General features: G+C 48.6%; 1 protein-coding gene across 1 annotated transcript in view; it reads right to left on the bottom strand.

Moving 5' to 3' along the window:
- Positions 1–19,483, bottom strand: part of LOC138467725 (ADP-dependent glucokinase-like) — a 224,682-nt gene that overhangs the window by 66,839 nt on the left and 138,360 nt on the right. The window contains exon 4 of the mRNA XM_069607927.1: positions 11,574–11,670. Within this exon, the coding sequence (XP_069464028.1) occupies positions 11,574–11,670 (97 nt within the window). The remainder of the gene's footprint in view (positions 1–11,573; positions 11,671–19,483) is intronic.

Raw genomic sequence — 19,483 nt, 5'->3', positions numbered from 1 at the left:
CGCCTAAAGCAAAACAAACAAAGGGACCAAAACTGTTTTGTCATGCAGAGTAAATCTCAAGAAGGACCTTTCTACAAAGAAATGGCGAAAAAAGACTGGGGCCATTTTGACAAAAATGACAGTGCAGCTGCGAATGCAGCACACGGTAAAAGCACACTGCGGTAGTTAAAGGTAAACCACTGCCACCAGCCATTCATCGAGGAAAGGGTAACAAACATTTTACATGGGAAGCTAGACAAAGGGGATACTAAGTAACCCCACCAGCACCCTATTGTAAGATAGTGTGTGCTGAGTCTAGAAAGTTACAAATGTAAGTAAAGCCAATTTCACTTCACTGCACTTGGAAACAGTAGTTTATCCAAGCAAAGGTATTTAAACCTTTGGGAAATCTGAAAGACTTCCTTGTGCCACTGCACTGAAGGTGCTGTGTGACACAATGTAAAAGATGATGCCTATGGAGTTTGTCAGACTACACAACCAAAAGAAACAGTGTTCAAAATCACATTAAAATACATGAGTGGGAAAAAGGGCCTCACTCTCTCCAGGTTAAAAATTCAAGTTCTCAAAATCCAAGTTGCTGGGGGTTTCCAAGGTAGACAGGAATTAGCAAATTTCTGAGAATTCTCCCCAAGAGGCCTTGTAGTGGAGATCAAGAGCTTTTGTTGTTTTGAAGCAAAGTAAGGAAGGCCCCGAGTGGGGCGGCGGGGCTCCTATGGACATTTTGGTTGCTGTGCTGCCTGTCCCTGTGATGGATGGTGCATGTGAACCGGCCGAGGGTTGGTAGGGGTTGGGGCGCCCCCCCATTGATAAATCCTTGCAGTGGACTTTGATAACGGCCATGTATCCAAGTTGCGGGAGTATCGGTTTTCGTTCATAATATTTAGTGTGGCACCAGGATCAATGATGCATTGATGTGATTGTTCTATTTTGAGAATTACTCTTGGCGCTGTATTTTTTGCAAGTGACTCACCGATGAGAAACATTTTCATTTGTGTATGTAGTATCAAGACATTTTTTTGAGCCCCATCGTCACTGATGTGGGTGTCTTCCGTGGTGCAAATCATCAGGTGCTGTAGAGGGATGTCTGGGAAACGTGGGCAGATATGGTCTTGCAGGCTAACCTTGTCGCGTTTGTGGGAATGGTACAACCACTATGCATACGGAGTGGAAATGATTTTCCTTTCCACACTTTGTGCATTGTTGCCCAATTGCTGGAAAGATTCCCTTGTATAGGAATTCAAACCCACACCCGTATCATAATCCTGGACTTTGCATCATAGTTAATGGAGGATGGTGCGCTCGTGGCCTAGTAGGAGGGTGGTGAGAAGGCAGGATGTGGGTGTCTTGCAGACAGCAGTCCCGCCACAGCGACCATTTTATTCTTTGGGGCTTCTATGGCCGCCTATTGGGTATCCCCCTTTTTGTAGTTTCGTGCCAGTTCAATGATTTTGTCCAATGGCAGGGGTTTCTATAGTAGATGTTTGTGAAAAGTGGAGCAAGTGCATTATTCTAGGATGTGCAGACGAATGGCATCTGAGAAGTTAGCAAGTTGGCAGTATGTTACTTTTCTTTTTAAGTCAAATTCATCGATTGTCTCATGTGGGTGTTGCTGACACGGATTAAAAGTGTAATCCCTGTTGGGTTGGAGGATTAATTTTTGGTTCAGGGCAGCTGCAGTGCTGTCATAAAACTTCCTTTCTTCAGCAGGTAGCATCTTGATAAATCGTCTTGATCCAGCTAAATCAGTGAAAATGTCGAGGAGTGCTGGGAATTATTTAATCTTCCTCTACTTTGATGAAGTCATAAATCCTCACGCCCTACTTCTGCCCTGTGGCTTGTTGAGGTTGTAGTTGGAATTGTAAAGTTCTTCACAAGAATGATGCCTTGGAAGTGGATGACATGTGCATAGGAATACTGGTGTCATTGCCTTCTTCCATGGTGGGTATAGGTCAGACAAGGACGTTATTAGAGACGCTGTGCATGATCGCATCCTGGAACGTGTGCTAGTATGGCCGCAGTACAAATGAAACATTGGATGGAGAGGCGCACGTGAGTTTATGAGGCAGGGTCAGCGTGAACACAGTTGGATTGAGGGAAACACACGAGTATATGAAGCTGGGTTAGCCTAGGCCTGTTGAGGTCATGGTTCTGGAGATACCCTGGTGCAGAGTGGTGTATATGTTGGAATAGTGTGGCCACATGGGGTAACGAAGGGCCATAGTAGTGGACGATGTGAAGGCATCATGAACCAGACACAAAAGACATTGTTTTGGCTATAAACATTTATTGAAAGGAAAATGGGGTTGGCAAAAGGAGGGGGCGTGTCCCAGCACCTCTTGTCTGGCAAAGTTCTCAAAAGGTTCACAAAGCCAAAATGTTCCTTCGTTTGGAAACTGGTGTCTTCCCCTACCAGATTTCCCAAGAATTCATCAATGTCAAACACAATAAAACTGTACCTATTCTGGCTTGATGTACTCCCCTGCCAGGCTTCAGAGTTCTTTCAATATGCAAATTACAGAGTTTCTTCTTCAGTGGGAACCTGATCTACTCCCCTACGGGACTGAAAAAAGGGTCGAATTTTTTCATTTTTTTTTTATGGGGGAGGGGTTCCCCCCTAACCCCGTTTTCTTTATTAAAAACACTTTTTTTAACCAACCCAAACTAAAAAATATATAAATAAAAATAATTCGACCCTTTTTTTTCGATCCTTTTGTATTCAAACAAAAGGTCATTCGATCCTTTATTTTTGATCCTTTCACTGGACACCCTCCCCTACCAGGTTATCTCTATTGGTCTGGGCAGTGCTTGCTTTGGTTACTTGCGCCCAGTTTTAGCAGTACTTGTACTCCCTTAGCAATATTTGCTCTCGCTCTTCGCTCTTGGCAAAAATTGCTCTCCCTTAGCCCTTGGCAAAGCTTGCACTCTCTTGACTCTTGGCAATACTTCCACTGAGTTTTAACAGTTTGATATTCATACGACTTGTCTGGACTTCGTAAACTCACACGTGAAAGGATCTGTGTGGAACACGCAGACCACATTTGAGCACCCAGGAGTCACTCGCTTGCCTCAAACTCACCAGGTAAATTGTTTCTCTGTGTTCCGCTGGGTGTGCGTAGGACCTCGATGACAAATGCAGCTCCTCCCGACCAGGCACCCAACCCCTCTCGGGCCGCTATCGCTTCCTCCACGCTGGTGGTGAGCCGCCTCGACTTCTGAACGTCCCCGGGGCAATCCGGCCCACTGGGACAACTCGGCTGCATTCACCTTCTCAGTATTCCTCTGTGCAAGTTCCACAAGGGGGACAACGAGAGGAACAGGCCCTCTCAGGACCCGCAGTGGTCCTGGCATCCTCTTTCCTCTCCAGCCTTACTTCGAACTGCTTCTCCGGCTTCCCCTGCTCATTCCCCTTCTCTTTAGTCTGCACCTGAGAGGGATATTTATACCACCCAGTATTTCTCAGGTGAAGGCGATCTCCACTCATTTACTGATTAGCACGATCCTGCCCTCTTCCTCGTCTCAGTACCAAAGTGTTGTTTTGTCATCTTCTTCTCAGTCTCATAGTGGTGTGTGTGCCTATGGTCGTCAATGGGAAAACAGAGAAGGGACTTACAAAAGGCCATGAAGGCTTGTGGAAAGGATGGGACATAATGGAAGGGAAAAGGGGAATACTGCATCTCACCTTCTGGCACTGTGAGAAACCCGAGGGTACTGTCACTTCTACTCGCTTGGAATCTTCTACACAGGTGGCCAGGGAAAGGCCATCGCTCTTGGATCCCGACCCTGGGGTGGAGAAGCGAGGGAGGATCACCTGGGTGGAGGGTCGTTGGGGATTGGAAGCGAGATATGGTGAGACAGTATTTCCCCACACCCCTTCCAGGAAGAATCCTCCATTCCAAAGACAGTAGTAGGATATTGCTATACATGTCCCCTTAACCAAGAAAAAGGTATGAGACCCCCATCAGTCTAGATGTACCAGAAGAGGGCAAAACGGTTAAATATAAAATGGGCGAGACATAACAACAACCCAACCAATCCTTCTCCAACCTTTATGGGTTATTATAAACCATCTTCCCCTACTTTGCCTCAGTCATGCCAATCTAGTACTGGGACGAGGAACATGTGATTAGGAGGCATACACAGCAATATACAACCACACTACTCTGATACGGAGATGAAGAAGAGATGCTCAGAGGACTACGACTACAAAGATCAGGCATGTCACACTAATGAGCCCAATTATAGTCAGGCAATTGAAAGAGGACTCACACCTGCAGCTCAGTAACACACCGCAGGTGTATAAAAGGTGGGGAGCCAAAAGAGCACAGAGGAAGGAGAGGAAGGCGAGACACTGCTGTGAGCCGTTGGATGCAGAGCTGCCATGTGACGAGGTTCGGAATACCAGGGTCTGCAGATGCTGATGGTCCAAATTCGGACGGGGTGAGAACAGGAGTTCTCTGGCGTAACTGCAAGGCAAGAGAAGATGGCATGCTGGGGGGCCAGCCTTCTGATGGAGAGACAGAGTGCTTGTTCTCCAGTAGTGGTGTGAGAGCGCAGTGTCTCTCACGGACAGAAGAGGGAACACTGGAGGCAACGGAGTTGAAGCGAGTCTAGCACGATATGCGAGAAGCCTGCTAAGGAAGCCAGTGAGTTTCAAAGACCAGGAAACCCGGTGTGAAACTGACTGTGAGTGATGTGAAGAACTAATGATTGTGCAAGTATAAAAGTGGTTGCGTGGGTCTGAAAGAAGCGTAAAACGTTTCAATGGTGTAAATAAAAATAAATCTTGATCCCTCCCTCAACTTTATAAAAACCTATTTTGAATATTGTACTGAATAATAATAATAAATCAGATGGTTCTTTTTTTTTCTGCAAATACTGGATTGAATACAGGTCTACCACCAGAAGGTGAAAACCCGAAATTGTGAATCTTCTGAGCCTATTAAAACTGTGAACCATTCTGAACTTGGGGAAAGAAACCCCAGTACTTCTACTGTGAATTATTCTAAACTTGTGGAAGGGAAGGAACAAGTTACTTACCTTTAACTGTTGTTCTCCAGCATGGGTCTGGCATAGATTCACATGCTCATGAATATTCCCCGTCAGGCTGGGAATCCTCAGTAAAAGAAAAACCAGTTTCACTTTAGTTTATAAACTGTCTTTCTCCTATAAACCAATCACCGAGCGCTGGGTAATACTGCCCCCAGCCAATGACTGCCCTCCCCCCTAATCCCCTCCTCTGGCAGCCATCTGCAGATTTGGTAACACGTAAAGTGGCAGTATGACCAAGAAGAGCCGTAGAAGGGCAGGATGGAGGGTTCGCATGTGAATCCATGCCAGGCCCATGCTGGAGAACAAGAGTTACAGGTAAGTAACGTGTTCCTTCTCCAGCATGGCGTCTGGCATGGATTCACATGCTCATGAATAAAGAATACATAGCAGTATTTAAATACACAACCACGGGAGGTGGCAAGGCTCAACAGAAGCAATTACTCTGAACGCCTCACCAGGCTCACCTTCAAGCGAACAGGTTGCGTAGCACTGCTTGGCCGACTCTGGACTCCTCCCTGGAATCCCTGCCGACATAGTAGAATTTAGTTAAAGTGTGCGTAGACCTCCACGTAGCAGCCCTGCAGATCCAGCAGGGGCACACCAGACTGGAACGGCGTTGTTGCAGCGATCGCTCTGGTAGAATGGGCTCTTGGATGGCCAGGCAGCGGTCAGTTAGCCAACCGGCGACAATGAGTGATGCAGCCAGAGAGCCACCTAGAGATGGAAGCCTAGGACAAGGCCTTCCCATGGTTCACAGGACCAAAGTTCACAAAAAGCTGAGAAGTCTTCCGGAAACTCTTTATTCGGGCCACATAAAATTTAGAGCTCGAGCCACATCCAGTGAGTACAAAGTCCTTTCCGTCGGCGACAAAGGCGTCAGAAAAAACACAGGTAACACCAAGGGCTCATTGAGATGAAATTCTGACGGGACCGTGGACATGAAGGAGAGGTTAGCCTGCAGTACCACCCTAGTCTTGTGGAAAGTTAAGTAAGGCCGTTTTCAGGACATGGCCTGGATCTCACCTACTCTCCTGGAAGAGGTGATGGCCACGAGTTAAGTTGTCTTCAAAGACAGGAACTTAAGCAGAGCTTGATGCATCAGCTTGAATGGGGCTCCTATGAGCCTAGTCAGCACCACATTGAGTTCCCACGCCCGGGCAGGCGCCTTCACCGGCGGGAACGAGCGCAACAATCTTTTGACTGGTGTAGCGGGAGATGGCTGCCAGATGCACCTTGATGGAGGCGTGCGCCAGCCCCGACTTTGCCAACGGCAACACTTGGGGGCGTGACCCTCAGAGGGTTAATCTTCTGCGACCGGCACCAAGTCACGAAATGCTTAAATTTGTTTACGTAACACTTCAGAGTCGACGACGCTCTGGCTTTGGCGAGGACCTCCCTGCAGTCCGCAGGCAGCTCATAACCCCCGAACTCTGATGCTGCAGGAACCAGGCCTTCAGATTCAGCGATCTTGGGTCATTGTGCAGGATTGCGCCTCCTTCCCTGGCAAAAAGATCCGCAACCACTGGCAGCTTGACTAAAGGGGACGCCGACATGCTGAGAAGGTCCAGGTAACTGATTTGCCTCAGCCACGCTGGGGCAACAAGGATCATCTTGCACAGACACCGTATGAGCTGACGGATGACTCGTAGTAGCAGTGGAAATGGAGGGAACGGCTACAGGAACAGGCCTTCCCACCGGAAGGAGAATGCGCCCCCCCCCCTTGCTCCCCGGCTGGGGAAACCTGTTGGTGAATCTTGTTTGTCGTCGTTGCAAACAGATCGATCTGGGGACTGCCCCACTTGAGGAAGATGTTGTCCACTTGATCCTGCCGAAGCTCTGACTCGTGGCAAGAACGCAGCTCCCGGCTGAGGGAGTCAGCAACAGTGTTTTTTATTCCCGCAAAGTGGAAAGAAATGAGGAACATCCCCATGGCGACAGCCCAGTGCTACGACTCCTGAGTCTTTCTTGCCGGGGATCTGGTGCTCGCCTGCTTCCAGATGTAAAACCTGGAATTGTCCGTGAAGACCCTCACCACTTTGCCCTTGAGGGACAAAAGAAATGACTCGAGGGCCCAAAACACAGCTGTAGTTCTAATACGTTGATGTGTAGCATCTTCTCCTCCGGCAGCTAATGGAACGACCCAGGGAAGTGTCCGTCATGACCGTCTCCTGGTATGGAGGGCTCTGAAGTCTGTGCCTTCAGTGATGTTGGAGCGCACGTCTCACCATCCTTATCGCTCAACGGAACTCCTTGTCGAGCACGATCCTGTCTTTGAAGCTTCCAGACACCTGGATCCAACGAGCGTCCAGGAACTCCTGCAGCGGTCGCATCCACAACCTGCAAAGCCGGACCAGGTAAATGCATGATGACATCATGCCGAGCAACAACTTGATGGTCCTCACAGTGGCGATCTTTAGTGCCAACAACCATTGCACTTTGCCCAAAATGGCTGCTATTCTCGCCTCTGACAGATGCCAGACAGGACACCGTGTTGAGCCTGGACCCCAGGAACAGCGCGTTCTGCGATGTAGTCAAGCAGGATTTTGCATAGTTCACGGCGAACCACAGATACGTCAGCAGCCAGACGGTCCTCTCCGTGTTATCAACAGCGATGTCCTTTGACTTGGCCCGGATGAGCCAGTGGTAGAGGTAAGGGTACACATTAATTCCCTGTAGCCACAGTTGGGCCGCCACCAGAGCCAGGCTCTTCATAAAGACTCTGGGCGCAGATTTCAGTCGAAGGGGAGAGCCTTGAACTGGTAGTGCTTCCCCTTGCAATGTTTACGTGAAGGGGGATGTGGAAGTACACGTCCTCCAGATCCAACAACAACATACATTTTCCCTCCTCCAGTTGGCCGGGCATGTGCTGCAACGTGACCATCCTGGATTTCTGGCATTTGATGAACTTGTTGAGTCGTCGTAGATCATGACTGGGCCTCCAGCCCCCAGTCTTCTTTCTTACCAGAAAGTATTTTGAATAAACTCTGGAGCCCTGGAGTCGCTTCGGAACCAGCTCCATCGCCCCTTCTCTTAACATGGCCAAAAATTCCGGCAGCAGCGGAGGGATGTGTTGTTCCTGCCAGGCCACCGGTGGTCTTCGCGGACACTAATCTGAAACACCAAAGTGTGTCCGTGGGCGAATGTGTCCAGCACCCATTGAATGTGGAGATGTTTTCCCACACGCTGATGAAGTTCGCCAGCCGGCCTCCAACTGGGGTGCAGGGTTGGGGGCCTGATGTCCTGGCCGGTTCAGTCCTGCTTGGAGGCCGGCACCCTGCCCTAGGAGCCTTGATGACGACGGCGGCCACCTCCGAAAGCCTTGGAACGACCCATGTAGGCTTCCTAGGTTGTGGAACGTGTTTGGCGGTAAGAGGACAATCCACAGCAAAAACTCTTCGAAGAACTTCCAGACTTCCTTCCTGAGGGACGAAAGGACAGACAGTGCTGTTGCAGCGTGCTCAGGGCATGGGCCTTCTCTGTGTTGGCTTGAAGAGATTTGTTGACTGCCTTGCTGAAAGGATTGTCTTGGTCAAACGGTATGTCCAGGACCCTCGTCTGGACCTCTTGTCTGAAGTTGGTGGCCTTCAGCCAGCAGCGCCGATGGAGGCAAACCCTGTTTCCCATCTGGTCGAACCCCGTGTCCACAATGTCCAGGGCCACGGTGATGGCGTGATCCGACGCCACCTCACCTTCCTGAAGGATCTCCATTACCTCTACCTGCTTGTCCTGAGGGAGGAAATCCAGGATCAGAGCCATCTTGTACCATATCTCCCAGATGTACCTGGCCAGGACCGCTAAGGCGTCGGCCGCCTTGACTGTCGTCGCCACCAAGTAAATGTCCTTCTGTCCCACGGTGCCCATGTTCTTCCTCTCGCCATCCGGGGGAACAGAGGTTGACGACGACAGGTTGGATGACTTCTTCCTTGCTGCCGCAACCAGAGTCCGGCGATGGTTGCGACTGCAGGCATTTGGGTGCAGATTCTGGCAATCAATATTTCTTTTCTAGCTGCCCCTCTTCGCCGGGACAGAGGGGTTCTTCAGAAGTGCCAGACCCTCATCCCAGACGTCGTCCAGCAGCGGTACCGACAGAAGGATCTTCCTTTTCGCCTCCCGGCATTGGTACAGGAAGTCTTCCTTTTTCTTCTCTTCTGGGGTGAGCTGAAAAAGTTCTGACGCATGGGCGATCATGGAGTGGAAGGATCCCACTTTGTCTGGCGGAGAAGCCTTTGGTGTTGGAGAGATCCTTGTCTCGTCTCCAGAGTCTTCTCCACTGGTTTGGCCGAAGCCTCCCACCTGGGAAGGAGAGCCACCCTGACCGCCACTGGGGTACCCTGGACCAGGTCAGTCCCTTTTGCCTTCGAGGGGGCGCAGCAACCATCTCGATAGAAGAGGACATCTTGGCCTGGATCACCTGGGCCTTAGCTGGCAGGACGGACACCTTGTCCTGCTTGGCCTTCTCCGGTTTCTCTCACAGCCTCTCCGGGGTTGCTGACTTTCTCTTTGACGAAGAGCAGGATAGAGGCCCTGGCCTTGAGCCACATCACCTGTTGGACGTGCCGGTCCTCCATCGTGCGCTTGGAGAAGCCACAGCAGATCTCACAATCTTCTTCCTTGTGCGTCGGGTTTAGACAATACATGCGTGTCGTCCGTGAAAACATTCTGCAAGCCACAGCTGGTGCAGAGCTTGAAGTGGGAAACTCTGTCCTTCTCTGACATGGTCCGGCGCAGTGTAGGACTTATGGACTTCTGGAAACTTCCAAGAAGAAAACACTCACCAATTTCTGCCCTTCGGATGGATAAACGAAGCACACAGGCTCGATTGAACACAAACAGGGTTTTCTTAGCCAAAAAAGCATGAAAAACACAGAAAGCTCGAAGAGCAAAACACGAGGACTCCCAACACTTGAACGTGCGGTAAGAATCAGAAGATGACTGCCAGAGGAGGGGCTTTGGGAGAGGGCAGTCATTGGCTGGGGGCAGTATGACCCAGAGCTCAGTAATTGCTTTATTCGAGAAAGTCCGTTTATAAAATGAAAGTGAAACTGTTTTTTTCTTTTACCAAGGGTTCCCGGCCTGACGACAGGAAATATTCACGAGCATGTGAATCCATGCCAGACCCCATGCTGGAGAACCCTAGTGCTTCTACTGTGAACTATTTTGAACTTGGGGAAGGGAATCCAGGTACTTCCGTTGTGACCTGGCTTTAACCTAGGGAAAGGAATCCTGTGTCCTAATTCAAACTATTTTCCTTTTGTCTACAAAGGATAATTTTAGACTGTGTTAAGAAAATACTTTACACTTGGGAAAGGGGCAGAACTTTGGGTTAAACAGTTTTCCTTTGGTTGATGATATCCCTACACATTGCATAGAGTTCGCGTTTTGAGGGTAAGTATAGGTTTTGGATGGACACAGACGGATTCTTCAGTTGAACACTGACGTTCCCTTTTTTTTTTTTTTATTTTTTTTTTTTATTTTTTTATTTTTTTTTTTTAGGTAGGGAAATCCCACCTTAGATTACGGCAAGTTAGGCCTTTTCCCATTCTGACATTTAAGTTAACAAAAGTGTTTATTTTGAAATTTGAATCTGTAGTCCATGTACTTTTTCAAGATGCCTTTGCAGCACCCCATCTCCTCTCCCCAGGTGACCTCCATCCAGGTAGTTCTCCCTCGCAAATCCACACCCTGGATCAGGATCCGGCAGATTCGGCCTTTCCATGGCCACCTGGGTGGCGGCTGGTTTAGGGAAAGGAGTGAGGATCTCTCAGAGTCCTCACAATGGTCTGCAATGTCGAAAGGCGGTGCAGCAGGAGCTGTTGGAGAGGCGCGGTGGTGGGATCAGCGCAGCCACATCATCTGGCGTTTGTGCAAGTCCAGGAGTGGAATGCACCGGCCGGGTGTCTGCTCGCGGGGGTGTGCACAATTGCACTGACTTGGGGACAGTCATCGGGAGTTACGCCATGTACCGGCTTGAACAGCTGCGTGCCAGTCAAGATGAGTGGAATTTCTCTGGAATGAACCGGGTGAGCACATTTAGGGTCGTCTGCAGGAAACCGGGTTCATGCGAAACTCAACGCCAGATGTTTTATCCTAAGGGTCACTCTTCCAATGATAAGACAGTTGATTGTGTGGAGCTATATCTTCTTTATTCTTCTTACATCCTATTCCCTCCTCTTACTCCCCTTCTGGTTTCCTCCCACTCAAGCCCCTATCCTTTTCCTGTCTCTCTTGAAGGAGCAGTTCTCGTTTTCTCCTAAAAAACATATTATACGATGCAATTCAAACATCAACCAATAACAGTTCTTTGATGGACTTTAACACATCAAAATATCTTTCCTCAGTACTCCAAGTACAGCAAACCTCAAGAAGATGGAAAGTGAACATAATTGTGAACAGGATCTAAAATGGAAATCAGTCACATAAGTGTACAATCCCTGTAACACTGCCACATTCCATGGCCCTGCTGGACCAAACATATGACACAGTTTACACAACTATTTTATAAAAAGCAAGATCTTTCTACCAACCTGTTCGCACGTCGTGAAATATAGTTTCCCCATCTTGCACCATTTGGGTATTCCAGAATCAAATGGATATCAGCGTCCTCTACAAATTCCCCTGCAACTACAAATAGAAGCAACAGTGAGTATAAAGGTAACATTTACATTGTAGTCTTTTGGGTATAATTCCATTTGCACACAGATTATGCCAACGTGTGAATTTTGAGAAGAAAAAGAGAACTCTCCATGGTGACAATTCTCCCCCTCCCCTTCTCTCTTACACCCCTCCCCATTTCACTGTGTCTACGCCATACCTTCCTCTCCCCCTCCCCTTCTCTCCCGTATCCTCTCCCTTCTCTCTTCCTCTCCATGCCTCCCCTCGCCCCAACCCCATTCTGTCTGCCCATCTCCCCACCCCCTCTTCTCCCCAAGCTACCCCTTCCCCTCTCCACCCCCTTCCCTCATTACTCACTCTCCCCTACATGCCTTTCTGTTTCCATTGTATTGCAGAGAGCCCAAAATCTGACACATCGCAATACATAGGCTCGAGTTAGCTGTGGATTTGGAGTTTGGGGGAACACGTGATGGCCTAGAGAGAAGACATTAGACCCACCTTGTTTCCTTAATGTTCACATGGTAATGACTCAGCCTGTGGTGGATGTGTGCAGATGCTTTGAGTGTGTAGCCTAAGGTATCAGATTTTAACGATAAGACAAGGAGAAGAGTAAAATAGCCAAACAAGGGGGATGAGTGGTGGGGGAAAGAAATATTAGGTGCCACCCGGTAGCGTCATAGGTGCCATCAAGGAAAAGGATTTGGAAGGGTGAAGACAATCCTGGAACCACATTTAGGAAGATGTTTTCTAGAGATTACTGTCAACTCAACTCCATTTTTCTATTGCCAGCCAAGATTTGGAAGCTGCCAGCCAATGGAAAAGTGAAAGGTGTGGAATGGTGGGGTTTGAGAATTATAGCCATGTTTTGGAGACCACAGACAAACATACTCATCCAGACTAAGTAAGTCATGAAACACTTACTGGTACTCAACTGATTAAAGAATGCGGAGGAGGCCAAAGTGGGAGAGCCTTCAACAGTGTCATAGCATGAGCGATAACACCAAAATTAAACAGTAGAACTCTGTAGGGAGAAGGGAAGAGAAGGCCAAGCACGAATGACTTAAAACTGTGTTGTAGCATACAAAGGGGTTCGGTCTATTTGGGGTAGGGTGTAAATTATGACTAAAGGCAACAACACAAGGGAAATGCAATATTAGTCAACAATAGGTGAGGAATACAAAGGAGAATGCTGGCAAAAGATAATGTTCACAGCAGCTGCCCTTGGCTGGGTGGCCCTGCACAGAGTGCCTGACCTAGATGCATAAAATGGTGGGATGGTGGTTAGACTCAGCGGCAAGCAGACAGTTAACCCCCTCTTCTCATGAAAACCTCTAGGTATGATGGGACCTGCAGTCCCTCTGTGGGTTGACTTTACTGGGTGGGAGAACAACGTGTGAGCAGCAGGGAGCAGGCCTTGGGCTCTGTGCCTCCTTATCTCTCCCAACCCTGTAAATCTTCTAAAAACTTCGACTGAATTCCGAATGTCAAAACCATTCATGGGCAAGCCCATGCAAAGCAGTTTCCAAGTCTGAAAGCAATATTTGTAAACAGCTTAGTCCTCTACACATCACATATTACTCCTGTTAGAAAGGCGGTCTTCAATCAAATAGGAGTACTGGTTATCTGGGTACAAAGCCAATGGAGATAAAGCCAAATGCCTTGCATGAAATATGATCCCAGACAAAACATGTCAAGCATACCAGTTACTAAATATGTGGGGTGCGAATCAAAGTCAACCCAGGGGTAGGTTTTGAAATCAATTCTTAAGCTGTAGTTAACGAGTGACTCATTATTTAGAGTGAATATCCTGAAGATGGGTTCACCATCGTCGGACGTACCTCCGACTTTCGTTCAAAACAAATTTTCCGCTATGGCCAAGAGTAATGTTGTCCAGTTCATGCCACACAAAATAAAAGTCACCCTATTAAAGTGTATTCACCAGTGTGTGTGGATAGCTGCCAAGTGGTCCCATGTTATGCTGGACACCTTGAGCCAGTACTTGTTATTGGCACTGCATGATTGGAGTTCTAGGCCCAATCTTACAATGGGGACATTAAACTGCAAGCCCCAGCATACAATGGCAAAACCCAGAATGGTTTAAGGTGTCCCACATGGGGCCACTGGACAGGTGTGTTCATGTGCGAGTGTGTGCGCAACTGAGTGAGTGTTTTGTGAAGGCATCATGAGTTTGACACAGACAACAGGTTCAAGTTCGTTAAAGTTTTATTACATTTAAAAGGCAGGGTGGAGTAATGCCTAACTTGCCCTATTCTAAGGTGGGATTTCCCTACCTAAAGAAAACTAAGGATAGTCTGTGTCAGAAGTCCAAATCAAATGTGTGTGCCCAAAACCTACACATGCCCTCACAACTAACTGTATACAATGTGTAGGGATGTCAGCATCAAAATGAATAGTGTTCGAAATAAAGTTCACAGCTTCTTCTAGCTCTTGGCTGCTAATCTGCTCCCCTTCCCCAAGTTCAAAGTAGTTCATAAATCACAGGGTTTCCCTTCGCCAAGAGTCCAAATCTTCCAGCTTTTCAAAACACAATTCCTTAGGACATTTCCCAACTCTTTTGACATCAGTACTTTTCACTGGCTCGCATAGGTAGTACGGTTTCCTGATTTCAAAATCACATAAAAGGTTGTTGCAAAACACAGGTTTCTTTATGGATAATTTCACTTGCTTTTCCACAGAGTGGAGTACTCAGTCTAGGCGCAGTTGTTGAACCACACGATCCCCCTCCATCACAGGTCACACAACCAATACCCCTTTTTTGATTGCTTTCCATCAACAAGTGGCCACTGCTTTCCTTCGACAGTGACGCTTGGTTCTTTCATCAGTGCCACACTCTTCTAACACTGTACCGTAACTTAATTACTTTTCTGTATTCTTCTGACTCTTGCCCATACAGGTTTCTTCTTAACCTGCAGTTTGTTGAAGTCCATTTGCTTTGCCCAATACTTGGTTTCTTAGCGCACACCTTTCTTGGTATTTTTTGGCTTTGCCAATACTTGAATCTCAGACGGTACATTCTGTTGTATCTGCTACATACACCACCTTTCTCACTCCATTCAAAAGTGCTCAAAATCTTGCTTTTACTCTGCGTGGCCTTTAAAAGTGCTTACAATGTCTTTCAGTTCGTTCAGTATTTAAAAGTACTTGTGACATTCCAAAGTGCTTCCAATAACTTTGTTAGTTCGATATTCAAAAGTGGCCGCTACAGAGAGCGCTGCTCGCTCTCCAGGTTTCCTGCGGCAGCTGGAGATTTCGGCGTACCACAGCTCCTGATGCATTTACCAGATAAGGAGGGCAGCAGGACTTCCAGACCATATCACGGCTGGCCTTGGCATCTCTCCTGCTTGACACAGCTCCGGGTTCCAGTGTTCAGTGTCCTCAGCTTCCTTCTCTCCAGCCCGGTCCCCTTTGGGATTTGTGGCAAGGATGTTTATATCCATTAGAAGTGTTAAGTGACCTCAGGTTTAAGTCCAATTGCCTGACCATGACGGAACCCATTAGGTGGAGGTGTCTGGCTGTTCAACCTGTAGCCATCCATAGCCCTCTTCTCCATCTCGGTAACAGAGTGGTGTTTGGGGATGTCTGAATTAATAAAGGAAGTGTGTATAACTGTTGTCTCCTCCTCGTCTTGGTACCCGACTAATGTGGGTCTGTATTAACAATATAGGGCTGATAAGTGTTTGAGGATGTGTCTTCCTAGTTGGTCTCTTCCTCGTCCCAGTGTTGAGGTGGTGTTTCTGGGGGACAGTTTGGAAGGAAGAAAAAGGAAAAGACTGACAGTAGCCTACAAAGGCTTGGGGGATAGAGGGTTTATTCTGAAAAGGGAATGGGGGATACCATGTCTCACCTAAGGACGTCCTCTCCTCAATTCCCAAGTTCCCTCCACCAAGGTGATCCTCCCTCGCATTTCCAACCCCAGGGTCAGGATCCAAAGCAATGGCCTTTCCATGGCCACCTGAGAGGAGGATACATGGTGGGGAAATTGAGGACACCCTCAGGTTACTCGCAGTGTGTTTAAATGTGGATTATGCTAATATTTCTTGCTTTACGTGTATAATGTTCTATCATTCCCCATAATTGGAGAAAGAAATAAACATCAATTTGATTACGGGACTGTGTATATAAAATAGTAGACAGTGGGCCTCATTACAAGGTTGCCGTCCGGTAAAATCGATGCCGGTATTATCATACCGGCATCATTTACCGGACCAGAGTATTAGGAGCCACGAGGCCGGTGTCACCAGCAGGGAGCCCCCGTGACCGGCCTCACCCTTGACGGTATGAGCATTTACACGCAGTAGCCGTGCCAGTGACACTGGCATGCCGCAGTAAAGTGCACATTAAGAGGTGCACGGACATGCAATTACCGGCATGGACATGCTGGTAATAACAGATACAATTATGCTGTTAACACTGGCATCGCAGTGCAGGAGTTAACAGTAATCTGGTGTGTAGAAACCTGCCACAGGTGCACACAATCTGCACAGGTGGAGGCAATGGAGTCTGGCACAGCACAAAAGGAGCACTCCCACACACCACACCCCTCCCAAATCCACAATGCTGCCATTAGCACTTGCTGTACTGGAGCTGGAGGACATGCATGCACTTGGACTCTTTGAGGAGGCAGTCAGCCAGAGAATGCAGCAGAGGCACAGGAGGAGAAGGAGGGCGGGATTGGGCCAGTACATACCCATTGTGCAGGCAGTTGTTCCCCGCAGGCAGCCACCAATCCCTCGCCTAAGGGCCAGCCCATTCAACCTAACCCCTGCTCAGATCCACACCCTGTACCGACTGGACAGGGACACCATCACCACAATGGTGGACTTCATTCATGATGACCTGGTGAGCCTGAACAATATCTGGACAGCCATCGCCCCCAATGCTGAAGGTCGCGTCTGTGCTACACTTCCTTGCCACAGGCACTTAGCACACAGTGGGGCAGCTGCATGGAATCTCACAACCGTGTTTCTCCCGTGTGCTCAACCAGGTGCTAGTTGTACGCCTAAAACACGCAAGCGATCACATCAAGTTACCACGGACTGCGGAGGAGGTGAATGCAACCAAAATAGCATTCTATGGACTGGCAGGCATGCCAAATGTAATTGGTGCCCTCGACTGTACACATGTGGTGCTGGTTGTCCAGCATGCTGTGGAGGTAGTGTACCGGAACAGGAAGCTGTACCATTCCCTGAATGTATAGATGGCGTGCGATGCACAAAAAATCATCACGCATTGCTGTAAAGATTCCCTGGCTTCACACAGGACGCCATGGTGCTGCGCAACTCCACGCTTCGCTGCTACATGGCACGACATGCTGCACAACGTACCTGGCAGCTGGGTGAGTCTAACCACAGGGCCATGAGGGGGTGTTGATTTGGGAGGGGCTGGGGGGAATCACAAGCATAGGCAATCTGTCTGCTGGCTGGGCCATGAGGGGTGTTGATTGGTGGCAGGGGGAGGGGGAATCACAAGCATAGGCAACATGTCTGCTGGCTGGGCCATGAGGGGTGTCTGAGCATACCATAGGATTGCATGCATGAGGAGCACAAGTGCACACTGCATGCATTAATCCATCATCACTCCTGCAAATAGCCGTAAACATTACCAGGTATGCAATGAAGTGCAGAGAGACTGGGTCGGGCAATAGAAGGCAAAGTCGGATGAGGAATCAGACCTAGTAACCTCTACATTCCCAACATGCACAATGTTAAACCAAACACATAGAATGGAACAAGCCCACACGCAGCGTCCTGGGTGCCTTCAAATGTGACCTTAGTAAATCAAACAGAATGTGCAACACAGCCATGCTTGCAGATGTGCAAGGCCTACGCAGCTGTGTGTACATACAATCAACAGATAGAGTGCACACACCAGCACATGTATCAGGAACTTCAGAAAACATGAACCACATGTACAACAATGCCCTGTAGTGACAATGCATGAAATACATGATCTCAGCAAAGGCAATCACGAGTCATGCTGCCCTGCCAGAGGGAAACCCATCTGCCACGCTGAAAAATATCAGTCACTGCACTCAGTCCACAGGTAAACCGCAGATCAGTATGCCTGTCATATCACCTTAAGTGACAACTCCAAGTACAACGGGTCAAGTATGAAAGCTATTAAAATCAGCAATCATGGACTACCACCAAGATATGACAGAGGAGCAGGACTCATCCAAAGTACCTTAGTTCCACCACGCCAACCCCCACCCAGCCGTATCACAGAAACGCAACCCTTCACCCGTGGCCCATACCTCCAATGTAAATCTGACCTAGTCATATGGGGGATGGTGTCAATGGACATGTACTTGGAGACATGGATAAGTAGTATGCATACTGGGGATACCACATGAAGCCAATTAGGCAAATGTGTGAATATCCACTGTACATCCACAGTCCATTTCCATTGGTAACATCAATGAAATCTGAGGCCATCATGGATATTTGGACTGGATTGTGAGTGCAGGTTCACATTGAATGGTCCTTGGGACGGCAACTGCACCCATCCACCCCCACCCATGGATCAGCCCAAAGTACACTTATCCAGGTAATTGAAAATGGAACATGTCATGTCCAGTTATGAATCCTTAGTTCCATCCAATCATGAGCACTGTACAGGCAGTGCTAACATGGAATTACCAATTTAATCACAAGCACCCTTTCTCTTGCTCCCATGCAGGTGATGACGGGTATCCCCTGAAGGGCTGGCTCATGGCACCCATCAGGCAACCAGTCAACGGGCACGAAGAGGGCTACAACCGTGCACATGCACGCACTTGTGTCACCAGTGAGCTGACATTTGGCCTGTTGAAGGCCGGGTTCTGCTGCCTCAGCAGGTCGGGGGGCACTCATTTACAGGCCAGAGAAGGTGGGATAAATTGTGTTAGTATGTGCCATGCTAAACAACATGTGTCTCCAGTGCAACGTCCCCCTGACATGCCACCTGAGGAAGAGGATGATGAGGAAGATGGTGGAATTCCCTAGCGGCACAATGTAAATGAAGGATATGCGACACAGCAAGATTTAATTGCCCACTACTTCTGGTGGACTGGAAAAGACAAGGCACTGTACATTATTAAATGGACACACACACTCAAGAAGCAATGTCCAGTCATGTGTTTTTCTTTTACACACCAGCTGTATTGAATAATGAATAACTATTTACAGATTTGCATTGTTTAACTACCACTACGCTCCCATTAAATTGAACCCACACCCCACCCCCCTCCCCCACTACCCCTGCACCTAATACCCCAACACCACCTCCCCCACTACCCCAACACCCCCTCCCCCATTACCTCCATACCCAATACCCCAACACCCCCCGATTACCCGCACAACAGCTTCAAAACTACTCCTTCCTCACACGCACTTGTAAGTTGTCCTATTCATGCCCCCTTTTTGGAGGAGAGGGGTGAGCCTCTGGGCGGCATCGACTCGCTGTGAGCGATGCACAGGGCTCGTTTGAGTCGAACTGGCCGGTGTTGTGCTGGAGGATGGGCCGGGTTGTGGTGATGTTCCGTTGTTCCACTATAGCGGTTGACAAATGGTTGATGGACTGGGTCATGGCAGACATGACAGCATTTCCTTCATGCACATGCCTGGCCACGCGGTACACAGCTCTGCTCACCATTCTTTCAGTGTTTTGCAGGGCATCCTGCATGGCCTGCCGTGTCTGTTCTGCCTCTGTTACGTGCTGTTTGACCAGGGCCTGCATTGCCTGCTGCCGCCCTTCCATGCGAGAGAGTCGCCCCTCGATGTGGTGGAAACCTGGTACTGGCAGGGGAGGTGGGCTCTGAGGG

The sequence above is a fragment of the Ambystoma mexicanum genome, chromosome 4q (genome assembly GCF_040938575.1).
Source record: "Ambystoma mexicanum isolate Mex_15411 chromosome 4q, UKY_AmexF1_1, whole genome shotgun sequence".
NCBI lineage: Eukaryota > Metazoa > Chordata > Amphibia > Caudata > Ambystomatidae > Ambystoma > Ambystoma mexicanum.
This window is presented reverse-complemented; position numbering and strand designations above follow the sequence as displayed.